This window comes from Xenopus laevis, chromosome 7L, assembly GCF_017654675.1.
Source record: "Xenopus laevis strain J_2021 chromosome 7L, Xenopus_laevis_v10.1, whole genome shotgun sequence".
NCBI lineage: Eukaryota > Metazoa > Chordata > Amphibia > Anura > Pipidae > Xenopus > Xenopus laevis.
This window is the reverse complement of record NC_054383.1, coordinates 36,491,386-36,505,821: the sequence shown is the minus strand read 5'-3', so window position 1 is coordinate 36,505,821 and position 14,436 is coordinate 36,491,386. Positions and strand designations below refer to the sequence as shown.

Here is a 14,436-nt window from a genome sequence, read left to right as displayed (position 1 = left end):
GCATTCGGAGCGCTTAGTTTTCCAAAGTCACGCGAAGTTTCCTCGTCAAGCAACTTTGGGCGATTTCGGAAAATTAAGTGCCCTGAGTGCCATCCCCCTGGCGATTTCGTCTCTAGTTGGCAGGAAGGCAGTTCGGGGAGATAAGTCGCCCGAAGAAGAGGCGATTTCTCGCCGGGCGACTAAATCTCCCAGAATCTCCACATGTGTCTCTGTCCTAAAGATAATTATGGTTACATAACTTCTGTGTAGTCTACAGGTTCCCTATTGCTATTTATTTAATGGAAATGTATAATTTACCTATATAGGCCATAATCATCATAATTAAGATATCATTTGTCAGGTCCTTTCCATAGGGTATGAAGTATATTGTGCCTGAAGTTTATACTTAAATAAATAATATCATTTAAACCCAAGTATAACTAAGAACATACCTCCTAATATAATCCCAATCTTTCCCTGGACTTCAATGGAGTTTTCATGTACATAGTACATAGTAATGGGTATCATTAATACCACCATGCCATGACAAAGCATTCCCCATTTCTACCTCATTGACGTCATCTTTTTCTGAAGAGCATTGATGTTGGTAGAGAAGCAGCATAGTAGTTCACAATTTCATAACGCATTCAGCCATGTAGAGATTAAATGTTATTGCTACACAATAAGCTGTGACCTCATTGGTATTTAAATGGAAATGAATTGTAAATCTTACCATTGTTACCATTAAGTAAAGGTAAATCGTATTTCTAAACCTAGAACACATTTCCTGTTGTTTCCCTTTCTTGGAGAGGGAAAAACATAGCAAAGTTTTCTGAATTCTTTAAACAATTCGGTAACTGTAACATACACCTGTTTCTAAGTAAAGGTGAGGAGTACAAATATGTGTGTGATATTAACTTAACCTCTGTTTGCATGAAAATATTTGTTAGTGTATGATGTATATATCTAAGACTAAATTATTAGGATCACTTACTTCAGCTTTTTTTAATGGTGCTGCATTCCTTAATACAGGTATAGGCTTTGTTATCTGGAAACATAATCTAGAAAGCTCAGAATTACAGGAAGACCATCTCCAACAGACTCCATTTTAAGCAAATAATTCACATTTTTAAAAATTATTTCCTTTTTATAATAATAAAACTGTACCTTTTATATGATCCCAACTAAGAGATACATTTTCCATACTGGAGGCAAAATGATCCTATTGGGTTTATTTAATGTTAAATTTATCTTTTAGTATGCTTATCCCTTATTCAGAAAACCCGAGTTTGTGGATAACAGGTCCCATAACTGTAAATAAACAGACAGCAAAACGATGATTTTTTTTTTACAATTCAGACTACATGATCTTAACAATTATCACTATTACTCAATGACCGTAGTAATACAACAAAGCACTCAGTTTGTATAAAAATAGCCCTAATTGAATTAATTGATATTGTACATTAATGCATTGTGCCAGAATAAATGGCTTAATTTCAACTTATTTTTTCAAATGATTTGCAGCTTTGGATGAACATTACATTTACATTTATGCTTTTCATTACCAGTCCCCTTTGATTTAGTAATACGATTTTCTTGGGTTTAGTCTAAGTTTACAGAAAGCAATAGCAATTATAGTTTAACAAGACTGAGCAATATATATATATATATATATATATATATATATATATATATATATATATATATACTTATCTAAAGTATCTGCCTTTTTTAACAGGGAAAAAGACAGCTGAGACTGGGGGAGAGGTGGTCCTGACACAAATAAAGAAAATATCTCAAGAAAACGATCCTGACCTGATAGAATCATGTTGCGCGAATGGAAACACCTTTCCCAAAGCTCACAAATCCTCTGATTTGCCCAATAAAGGAAACCAATCTGAATTGGCTTATGACAATAAGCTCTCTCGGCTGGCCGTATCTGATTCAATTTCCCGTCTCAAACAGTTATATAAATTTGAATCCGACGATTCTGGTGTTGAGATGCCAAGTGGTGCCAATTCACCATCTACTCCTAAAGGGTCTGAAAAGAGCTTTGTGATGCACAGTCGGGACTCTTCGTGTGATTCTGGAGTGCTCAGTGCATCTTCATCTCCCACTGTTGGGCATCTGGAAATAAAGCCACATGCCCTTGAGGAAGAGTCCCACACATTTCTCAATGGTATTGAACACTCTGAAGATTACATAAGTAATGTTAAACAAAATGGAGAGGATCCTGGAACTACCATGGAAGATTTCATAGAGTGCCAAGAAGAGGAAGAAGATTTGGAATTACCCTCCAGCAGTAACCAAAACAAATCTACAGAAGACGTCTCCAGTACTAAACTTTCATCTGCAATGGGAGAAGACAGCAAATCTATGAATGATTTTTACAAAGACACCTTTGATGGGATTGATAATATAAATATGGACAATCAACTGAAAAGATACCACACAAGTGACAGTCTGGATGAATACATGGATGAGTGTTGCAGACTGAGCGAGGTAAGAAGAACAAATAGTAATATACAGGAGAAAGTTATATATAGAGAGCAATACATATTAAGGGATATTCTGTGCCATAATGGCTGCTATCTGTTAATATGTCAGAACATTTATCAAGTAAAATATCAAAGCTATGCCTCATTGTTGGTACCTCCTATTAATGCAGGCTGGATGTTCCTCTTACTGATAGAGGTCTGATCGATCTTTTTTAAGGCTCAACTCATTATTCATTATTTGCCTCTAGTGAATACAGAACTCACAGAAAGCTTTAATTATTAGAAATCAATCAGCAGTAAAACCTTGATAACGATTTCTTTGCATTATGAAATATGAAATATATGTGGAAAGTATTTCTTCGTGACTTCATGACTTTTTAAGCTCACTCCTATTTATTTTCCAAACTGACTTCCAATCTGCTGCCTGGTTGCTGTTAAGTCCTAGCGACCAGATAACAGTACAAATTCTATGCCTGAGAACCTGCAGAATAAAAAATGTAAATATTTGAAAAACAAACAACACACACAGAAAAACCTAACTGAAAGTCAGTTAACTGTTAGTTGTATGATGATCTACCCCTTTAGACATACAGTAGCTGCCATTGTTCCACTTTGAGTAAACTACAAATTGGGACCTTTTGAGTCCATAGAGTTTAGGGGAGTCCAAAAAGAATTCCTGGCTTTTGAAGTAAATGGGATTGGCTGGATAAGAATGTAACTCACGATTATAGTTAATTATTGACTAAAAAATGCCTGGCTACATTCACGTTCTCTGAGCTTCGGAGAAATTAAGCAATTTAAAGGGGAATGATAGAAGATACAAATTGCACCTTCATGAAATTTTTGTCATATAGTATCAACATTTACATATTATCGTTACCATAAAAAGTGGAATTTATGTTTGAGATCGTGTTGTACATGAAAAAAAGAGATTTGCATACATTTTGGAAAACAGAAAGTCCCTTTCATTGGTTGCATTTCAAACTGTATTTCCTCATTATTTTGATACATTATTTTTGGCTATATCTATACCATCAGCACAGTCAGTGTTTGTGGGTGGAATTTTTTAGTAACAAAGGGCCAGATTCAGTGAAAAAAAATTATCTCATGGTTTTTCACTTGAAAAACTCGTGGACAGGATTCAATTCAAGGAGAAAAAACTTTTCTCATAATTAAGTTCCAGTTTTTTCCCATAGAATTTCACAGAGTTTTCTTGTGATAAACATTGAGTTAATTTTCTTTTAATCGAATCTCAAACTGAATATCGTCCATGAGTTTTCACGTGTTAGAACCCTTTTTTTTCACTAAACTGAATCCGACCCAAAGTGGGAAACTTCAGAGATTTGACAGAATCCATCCATCTTGCTGGAAGGGACGCATTTCTATATAGGCACCCAAGGGCCCGTGCCTAGGTCGGCAGCTTTAGAAGGGGCGTCATCTGTATAGAAAAAAAAACTCCTAAAATAAATCCTTCAAGCCTGCCATTGGATTTAGCTTCAAGTGGGCTAAGGAATACATGTGGTAATACAGCCCTGGCAAGGACTACACGTAACACAAAAATACAGGGGATAGGGTGAGGTTAAAGGTGAATTAAAACAAAGAATTGAAAAATAAATAATGGCAACACTAATGTTAATTAAAATTATGTGGTGTCATTTAATTCTCTGCAGAAAAAAATCCCTAAAACTCAGCCAAATGGTATAAAATTATATCTTAGAAAAGCCCATTGGCCCCTGGTTTAGAAGCCAAATTACAATTTTAAAAAAGCACTTTTTTTCATTCTTTTGGGGTCATTAGAGAACATATTGCCCAATTAATCAAGCTATGGGATTCTTGTTCCACTCCAATTAGCATTACAGCAAAGCAGAACTAGTCTGAGGTCTTAGGAAGGATTAAGAATGGAAACCTGGGGAAGAATGTTCGTGGAGCGGTACATTGGTTACATTATTAAATGAATTGAATTTCACTCATTAAACAAGATGCTTTATTTCCTTGCAAAGCCCTGATCTCTGTCTCTGTCCCAGTAAATAGGCAACAACCTTTCCACCTTCCATCAGGTTTATTCTTATCCAGTTAATTGTGATTGTCCCTCATACAGAACACACATAACATATTGCAAAGCAATGACACTCATTATGTACTGCTTAAAGCACAATATGAAAACATTTAAACACGAACATGTGGAATTTATTCCTGCCTCACTAGATTTGCCTTCTCTGTTGCAGTTTTTCCTGATGGTATAATCATCAACATTTCTCATCTCGGGCTCGACGTGTTTTGAATTATTTACATTTTACACAGAAATGTTATTTCCAAAAAGACGGCCCTTAGAAGAATGTTGGCAAGTGGCCAGTACTTTTTTTTCCCTATAGTTTCAGAGCTCAGATTTATCCTCGGCACTGACAGACTGTTGACTTATATCAAAACTGTATCATTATTGGGCATTAAAAAAAAAAAAAACAAGCCCGGCAATTTATCTTTTGATGAAAAGAGTTTCATGAACAGAGATATTGTCCATTGTTTGACATGGTTTCAAAAGGCACATTAATCTCCCATACGCAGGGCAAACAGTGAAGAAATTAAAGAGTATTATAGCATTGTTGGCTGTGTTTACCCTGAATTGAAAAAAGATTACAGTCATCAGAGAAATCAAATATACCAGTTTCTGGATTTTTGTTAAAAAAAAAAATAACTTCAGTTATTTTGTTTGTCACTCGTGAATAAGATAAGAGGGGACAGATTGATGTATCAGAAAAGATACATGCGTTAGCCTTTTTCCAAAGGACTGTCAGAATTGTAAAGGGCAGTGGCACCATAAAAATTAAGTCAGGCTTCATTAACTTAAAAGTGAAGCTTCTTTTATTTGGCCATAGCCTTTGTTCTTAAGAAGTGGGCAATTTCATGGTAACTTTCTGGAGACAGCCATAATAATCACTATACTGCATGGGTAATTTCACTGCAGCTATAAAATCACTATAGTTATCCCATATGGAAATAAGCACAGCAGTGGGTAACAGCTATCTACTCAGCAGTAGTCATGTTGGGATGCTGGGACATCACTGTACAATGGCTAGATTATTATGTAACCTGTGTTTGTAAGTTCTGGAGCTGCAGGATGTAGTTGCACACCGGACTTTTTCTAATTAAACTTACAACTAATTACAGTAGACTGCTTAGGGCACAAGTACAGTCATCACTACGGATATGCCTTCAGGCCACGGTGTGGTTAATCATAACACAAACCTTGCTTCCCAACTGAGAAACTTATTGCATGGATATCATCAACTACTGTGAACTGTATAGATAAATTTTAAAGAAGTATCGTCACAATATGGCAGAATTCGCCATACAAAGCAAGATATTTAGCCAATATGAAAATACCTTTGGATGATGCAACAGGGGTGATCCCAAGTTTATTCCATGGTGCTATTAGACACTACAACCACGATCAAACGTTTCGGACCACATGTCCCTAGGTCTGGACTGAGAATCAAAATAGGCATTCCAGGTACACAGAGGCCCAATTAGCCCACACAGAGGCCCAAACAGCCACCACCAGCCCACTAAATAGTGACTTTCTATGGCACCTTATAGCAGCCCCTCTGGCATTTGCCAGAACATACAGATTGCCAGTCCGGGCCTGTCCCTTCTTCAATGATGGCTTGGCCAGTGCCATTACCTTACACCCCATATATACAGAACTGTTTGAGATATTTAGCAAAGACATTTATTATGATGTGGCCATACAGGTTGTTAGGTTGCTGTTTCTTCACTAATGACATGCCAGGCAGTTCATTGCAATTGGCTGGAAAACTAACCAATCCACTTCGCCATGTGGCTGAAAAGGTGACTAAATCATATTTGCAAAAGTAAAAAATCGATATGGCTACAGTTATAGACAACTGTGTTAAAGCTCCTTCTTTAAATTTAAAATTATTAACAAATTCAAAGGTGTGGCCTATCAAAATTTGTTATTGTTATTGTGTTAAGGAACAACGCCTGAGGAAGTGCTGCTCCTTGTTTAACTGGGACATTGAAAGAAGTATTAAACAAAGTGATTACTTTTTCAAAATATTTAGGCTACTGCCTCTCTGCTCTGATCTAATCCCTGGTGCGTCTGCACCCAGAGACACTGCATCGGCCTGGGTGCAGACACGTGGAGCAGATTTTGGCGTGAAAATGCATTCGTGGCAAAATGTGCTCCATGTGTCTGCGCCCGACGCAGTGTCTTGGGTACAGACACACCAGGGATCGGGTCAGAATGGATGGGCAATTATATGAAACTGCCTTAATCTTAAACTGTCCCAGATGTATCTATGAGATCTGACCTTCTATTATTCAAAATTTGGCCTCCAAACATTTGGTATGCATTTATATGGGGGCCTGGGGAAAGACTATGGGGAATAAGATATGATGACCTCAACAATTTAGGTACACAGCTAATAACATACCTCCCAACTGTCCCATTTTTAGAGGGACAGTTCTTATTTTGACAGCTCAACCTGCAGTCCCTCATTTATACTGGAAAGTCCCGTTTTTCTCTGCATGGAACAGCCAGAAAAAGAAACAAAGTTTCTAACTTAATTGGCTTTTGGCAGAGAGCCCAGAACAGCCACAACAGAAAATAAGATTCATTTGTAGATAAGCAAATAAGTAATTGTAACTATATAAGATAACAGGTCCCTTGGGAAAAGTTAAGCTGGCCATAGACGCAAAGATCCGATCGTACGAATCGTGGATTCGTACGATTTTCAGACCATGTGTGGAGAGTCCCGACATTTTTCGTCCGTCGGAGATCGGTCGTTTGGTCGATCGGACAGGTTAGAAAATTTCTGTCGCCTGCCGATAATATCTCTGCGTGTATTGCCGATCGTACGATTTTCAGTGGGAGACTGTCACTAGTGTTGTCAGACATAAGTATCGTACGATTGCTGTCAGGGGCAGAACATTGGGTGATCTGTTCTTATTTGATCGGAATGGTAAGGACTTTGATCTGAATGGTTAGTGGAGGGTCGGGAGATGGGAAAGTCCGATCGTACGTTGATTCGTACGATCGGATCTTTGCGTCTATGGCCAGCTTTAGACTCGCAATTCACCTTCATTAGCAAAACTGTAATAACTGGAAAAAAAAACCCACAGAAAAATGAACATGGTAATTAGGGTGTGTGGCTAAAATGGGCGTGGTCAAAATTGCCATGCTACACGCGGCAACTTTTTTTATCCCTCTTTTTATTTCCATTGGGAGGTATGTAATAATACACATTGGATTAGAACTAAGAACTGTGAACAACTTATATGGTACACACTTTCAATGCCAGAAAATTTCTGTGTACAATTTAGCCCAGTATGAAGGAAAAGCAGACAATTTTCCTTAGTGAAAGTGCCATTTTCATAGCTAGGTTAACTGTCATTGTTCTTTGTTCCTTTGCAGTATCTCTGTGCAAGCCAATGTCTCCAGGCAGTGCAGGGTGCCTGCCAACTTAAAATTACTAAACCGTCCACTGGATATCATCGTGTTTTATTGTTTCTGCTGCTTGGTCTTGTTATATATTGATGGGAAAATCTTCTTACAGAGGAATGGATGGAGCCATAACTGTCTCTAAAAGATCCTGTCTTTTAGTTTCCACCACTTAAGAATTGAGAGGCTTTTAATTATTGGTATTAAAGTGTTTTTATAAAGTGCCATCCTGTACCCCAGCGATGTACAATGGTAGGACATACAGAATTGATACAAATACAATTTTTACCTCTGCTGGCTATAAAATGGTATGGAGGTAATTGCAATAGCATTAATCAACGTTTATATTAATGCTTGTTTGTAGACATCATTAAACTTTTACTTCCCCTGTGACACTCCAGAGCGAGGCAAAGTGTCACAATGGTTTTCCACAGTACTTTAGCAAAGTGGCATTTACAGCTAACTGGTGATTATAGGAGACAGGATGTGTGACTACTTCTGGCAGTCAGAGTAGGAAGACCTGTCGAAATCACATCCCCCCCCCAAAAAAAAAAAGCTTTTAGACTATCCTACTTAATTACAGGGCTCCCTCGAGCTCTTTTTTGCCATTAAATTGCATGCAGTTAAAGGAATATTTGCACCCCTTATGTCACTGGTGCAAGTTGTGTAACACATGCTACATTTAGGGAGACTATACATTTTGAAACATGCTTTTGCACTTTAGAACAAATTTGCTGTTCTGCCTCACAGAAAATCAGAGCCTGTGATTAGTATGGGGCTTTATCTGCAACACAAGTATCCACTGTAACTGTCACCCTCCTGCAACAAGAGAAAAATGCACTCCCTAGCTGCTGACTGCCCCAGGACCTGCCCTTTCATTGTCTGAAGGAAGTGGGTCATAAACCATGTGTTTCCTACCTGACTAAAAGTGCCTGGGGAGGTCTGCTGTTAGGAACTACAAGAAAGTAGTGTGGAGTGTATTAAAATGTGCCCCTGTGATAGGCACTTGCCTGTGGCCACACCAGACTCTGGTGACAGCATTCCCTAGTGATGCCCATTTATCATTAAATAAAGGCATAATTCCATAAATGTATCACCGGCTAAGGGTAGTGCTGTGCACGGAGCCAAATAAACAGTGGAGGTATGTGATTCACTGAAGTGGAGTCAATAGTCTCATGGGATATCACAGCATCCATCTATGGCCACATCCCACTGTATAAGGCAAAACACTGGGTGAGATAATTTCCCTTCTGCCCCTGTCTGTAACCATACTTCAGTCCACTGTTTCCAAGTTTTATAGCTATGTGGAACACTTTGGGGTCTACCATGCTCAAGAAATGGTAGCATCCCTTTAATCTCTTTCTTGCCCATGGCAATGGAATAAAGAAACATAGAACGTATGTGCATGGCAGTCAGGGCCTTTAAAGCCCACTTCATTGGTCCATGGCAGGCAAGGAATTCAATATACGTGCTTAGGTAAGGCACTAGAATAATCTAGCCAATGACAAACACAATATTATGTTGTAAGTCACTTCACAGAGTGATACAGAGTGTTTACAACTAGAATTGCAATAGACTCTGTAAAGTAAAATAACTCCAGTTGCAGTTCCAAGTCATAAACTTCCTTTTGTCTTTCACCTCCACCTTCATTACATATTCACTTTACTGTCTGTATGTAACGTTATGCTGCCGGTAGCATCATTGGATGCTCTCTTCTGAGTCACCCTTTTAAATTGCTTAAGAAAAGCAGGTTTTGCTAAATTATCCTTGGGAAGTTGAAAACAAGAAAGGGATAATCATGCCATTAGGTTGTTTCTAGTAACTGCAGACAGAACTTTGTAGACTTGAGCAGCAACTGCCCAGCTACTGGAGAAATAGAGTTTTTTTTTTGTTAGCTGTTCCCACCCTGTGCTTCAAAGAAATGTTGTCACTTACTAAATCTTTCTCAGCAAGGAAATACTTGGGCACAAAACCTTTAAATGTATCACGTGCATGATGTCCAGTACATGCTATTAGGCATGCCTAAACTCTGGGCCTTGCACATGCAGCAGTTGCAGGTAGATGGAGTGGGGGCAATGGCAAGACTAGATGGCTACAGTAGGATAAAATGGTCATTGTAGCACTTTATATCAGGAAACCCAGACCTGTTGCTCTTCAGCTTTTGTCGATGTGCACTTACAAGGACCATCATCAACTGATCAACAATAGCTGAAGACTATTTAATGGGGAACCCTGCTTTATATAAATTACTGTGCCCCACAAAGTATCTTTTGTCCTGGGCTGGGTACCATGACCTACAATTCCTGTCTCCACTAGTGTGTAAATGGCTTTTAATAGGAGGGACAAAAAATCAGATTAATGTTATACATAAAAAAATAGCTATGGTACTTCCAAAATGTAGTAGTGAATTTGGGTTTGGTGTGTTTTTAATAGATATCATGCAATACTACAGATTCATTTACAGGGAATCTCTATGTATTATAGTGTCATTGTATTGATAGGGACCTACTGAGTTGACATCAACATGACGTATCGCAGGGTCTAGAACAAGTGTAACAATTTAGGGGCCCCGTGTCATATAGAACCATACAAAGTGGGCCTATGTAATGTTCCGCCGATGTTCTGCCCATTGGCACATGATCTAAAACTGAAAAGGAGTCTAAAGCTGTCCATACATGTTTGTTACTCATGGTCACGAAAGAAGTGAACCTATACCTGATTCTATACGATGGGCCAAATTGTTATGATCCAGTTTGCCTGATTGATATCTGTCTGATTTGCGGCCAGACATTGATCAGGCAGGACCTCTCAGATGCCCAATAAACAGTCTGATAATCTGCTAACTAAAGGTGGCCATAGATGCAAAGATCTGCTCGTTTGGAAACATCGCCAAACGAGCGGATCTTTCCCCGATATGCCATTAACAAACATGGCTATATCGGGTGTAATCTGATTGTTCGGCTGCATGGCCGAACGATCCGATTACGATGTGCCCTGGGTTCCGGCGGGATCGGTCGGGTCAAAATCAAACCTGACCAATCGACCAAACGACCGATCTCCGCCGGACGAAAGAAGTCGGGACACGCCACACACGATCCGAAAATCGTACGAATCCTCGATTCGTACGATCGGATCTGTGTGTCTATGGCCACCTTTAGTCTGGAGGGGACAGGTCAGGACATGTCTGACCAGCTTAAGAAGATGAGAGACAAGCTATGTATGCAACCTTAGGAAGTATAAATGAAATAGGCATAAAGGTGAATTTGTCTTGGGGGAGCCATCACTGCACTCATTTAACCAATGAATAGTGAACGTCCTATTTACTAAGTATTGACAAGTGACGAAATGCTTTCTAGGCAGAGACTATACCTGCTTATTCCCACCAGTCCCTTGAAGGGACATCTGTGCCCTTTGTTCAGAATCAGAAGACATTGTTTTGTTATTGTTTGCCCAAATAGTTTTTTTTTTTAATTCTAACTTTTCTTTCCTGTTTTTTTTTTGGGGGGGGGGGGATCAATGATGTTTAGAAAACCACTATAGTACCAGAATTTAAATTCCATACAACCTGTCAATCCAGTTAACCAACAGAAGTATCTTTTTTGATAAATGTCTCTTTTGTATGAGCAGCCTGCTACGCTGGATCCAAGAAAACATTCAAAGGGCCAAAGATGATAAGGGTTGCAAAGGAGGTATTTGGCCTAAAACAAATGTCTCAGAATTGTGTCTCTCTGTACAGCCCTTAATTCAGTTTCTAGCTTTTATATTTTGCAACACTCCAGTGTTTTCTTAGGAAAAAAGCCTTAGAAATTCCATTCTTGAAACATACATTCCTCTGTTATTTATTTTATATATCTACAGTACATGGGTGTGATATGGTTGTGGCAAAAAAAACACTTAATTGAGAAGATAGGAAAGAGGAGCATTATAAGCTTGTCCTAAGATATAGACACGTATTCTTATATGAAACAGATATACATATTTTGGTGGGTGTGAGGGGGGGGGAAATGGTAAATTCCGATTTAAAACTCTACTCTACTGTGTATAGACACCTGTTCTATGTAGAACTCCCCAGGAGTGCAAATGTACTGAGCTGACTGCTCTATGGGACCATAGGATCAAGGAGCAATTATTGTACTGTAAAGTCACCAGATCATGAGAAAAATTGGGGTCACTTCCCGAGAATCCAACTTGTATGCAACCAGCACAGTCCAGAAACTTGCATTTATTCATGGGTGGCTTTTGTGATGATGGGGTTTTTTTTGCAAGGAGGAAAGGTTGGAAAGGCAATATCCTAACCTAAGAGCAAATTTCCATCATTTAGTGCACTGCTATAAATGCAGGGGAGGATAGGGTCTGCAGTTATTAGAAATATCCCTGTTTTTAAAATTAACTCGTAACCTTATTGTTGTGTCTCTTAGAAGAGATCGCTGGTTCTTCCAAAGGGTATCACCTCTCATCTGAGCACTGAATAACCAGTAATAATCATTATAATATTTCTTTAATGAGCAAGTAAAATGGTATTGAAATATGTCATTTTCTAAATTCTTTTTCTTGCTGTTGGTAGTTATCATTATCATCGACAACATGTGACTGCGTCGACTTCCTTCTTATTAAAAAAGTCCATCATGACTCAACCACCCATTGTGTATAAATTTCCTGCTGCAGTTCTGCCTGTACCAGAAATATGTATTTATATACACAATAAGCTTTTAAATGTGCGTACATTTATCTCATTGGTCAAAGTGCAGTTTGGACATTTAATTTACGACTCCGAGATTGCTGGATAAAAACAATGAGTGAGTGACTGGTGCAATCACAGAGTTGAAAAGATGTACGTTTCTCTTTTGGTTTCTCTGTTGGTGTTTTTGCTTCATTGTTTATTATACATGGAGTTTATTGTGCTCGTGATATAGGGACATTTGCCCAGGGTCACAAGGAGATGGTAATCAAACCCAGACGTGCCTACATTAGGCCAATGGACTCACAATTGAATTCCTGTGATTTTCTTTTAAGAAAGTTGTGTCAATACAATGGGAAGAATAGCTTCTCCTCACTTCCCATTGTTGTTAATTGACTTATGATCATCAAAGACAATATTGGGAAGGTGAACTACCGCATTTTTAAGTGATTATTGCTCATGTGAGTCATCAGCCTAGTAACCACCATAGCAATGTTTTCTGGATGACTGTGACTTCCCAAAGGAAGCATTCCAAGTGCCCTAACTATCATTAGTTAATGATCCCCGCAATGAAACAATACAAAAGACTCTAGGAGGGGAGGGGAAGAGTGCATATTCTCAGGGATGTGCTATTTAAGGGGATTATGGGAATAGTTGCTCAGCAACATCAGACTTTTTGAGGGTAAAGTCTCCTTTCTGATCTAACAGATGCAGGGTTTCCTTATATCATATCAGGGTTGTACAAATATGGAAAAATAACTAGGACCAGAAATATTATACCCTCAAATCTCACCCTAAATGGTGTTCAGGCTGGGATTCTTGGAATGTGTATAATAGGTGCTGGCCTCATAGTATGGGACTCTATAGAGCCACAGACTGAAAGGTTATATGGATTTTTTTAGATAGATATAAGTGTACAAAGCTGTTAAAAAGTACTTGCTGATCCAGGGGCATAACTATTTTTAACTTGTAAGGGGGGCCCTGGTGCCAATGTTTTCTTTTAACTTATAGGGAGGCCCTGGTCACCAATAGCTTTTTATAACTTGTATGTGTGTGGGGGGGGGGGTTACCTTTTTTAGCACTGATGTCTGTGTGGTCTTTTAACTGTGATGTAGAGTGGGCAGGATGTGGATGGGGTGGGCGGGGCCCAGGGGGCCCCAAAAATGTTGTTGTACCGATTTCTAATGGCAGCCCTGCAGGGGGATTACAGCACCATGGAGGGGGATCTGCAAAAGTACACCAGTGATATATTCCCTATGACATCTTAATACACCAGGGTCTGCTAAACAAAAGCCAGTTTTAGTATGCTTCAGTATGAAGATAATGCCCTGGTTAGGACTGCAAGTTAGTGAGAACCAAGGACTGCAAAGCATTGAGAGGTTTTAAAACAGGTGTATATGCTGCAGGCTGTAAGTGCGTAAGTGCTTCTGGGACAGTATAACAGCTCTACATGTTGAGAGATTAGCAATGATAAGATAACAAGTATAAAGAAAGGCAAAAGAGGCTAGAAGCACATTTGCTGAAACTCAATGTGTTGAAATATTTATCTTGGCAACATTCTCTATTAAAAAATACCATAGGTGGAAAAAAGCGTTGAGGTCATACCATCCCTTACCAGCAGTTTTCTGCTCAGATAAGCATAGTAGAGAATGCACAGATAACTCTGAGCGAATGAGCTGGACAGAAGAATCTGTCCTTGGAAAAGCAATGTGTTGTGTTTACATTCGGTTCTTAGCAACAGACACAGTACCTGTAAAAAATATGCTGGAAAATTATCTTTTGCAAAAATTTGATTTATTTTTATTTTATTTATTCCTGCT

General features: G+C 38.7%; 1 protein-coding gene across 3 annotated transcripts in view; it reads left to right on the top strand.

The window, feature by feature from the left end:
* LOC108696212 overlaps positions 1 to 14,436 on the top strand; it is a 39,253-nt gene that overhangs the window by 11,610 nt on the left and 13,207 nt on the right. For all 3 annotated transcript variants that reach the window (XM_018225359.2, XM_018225360.2, XM_018225358.2), the window contains exon 2: positions 1,721 to 2,484. In XM_018225359.2, the coding sequence (XP_018080848.1) occupies positions 1,721 to 2,484 (764 nt within the window). The remainder of the gene's footprint in view (positions 1 to 1,720; positions 2,485 to 14,436) is intronic.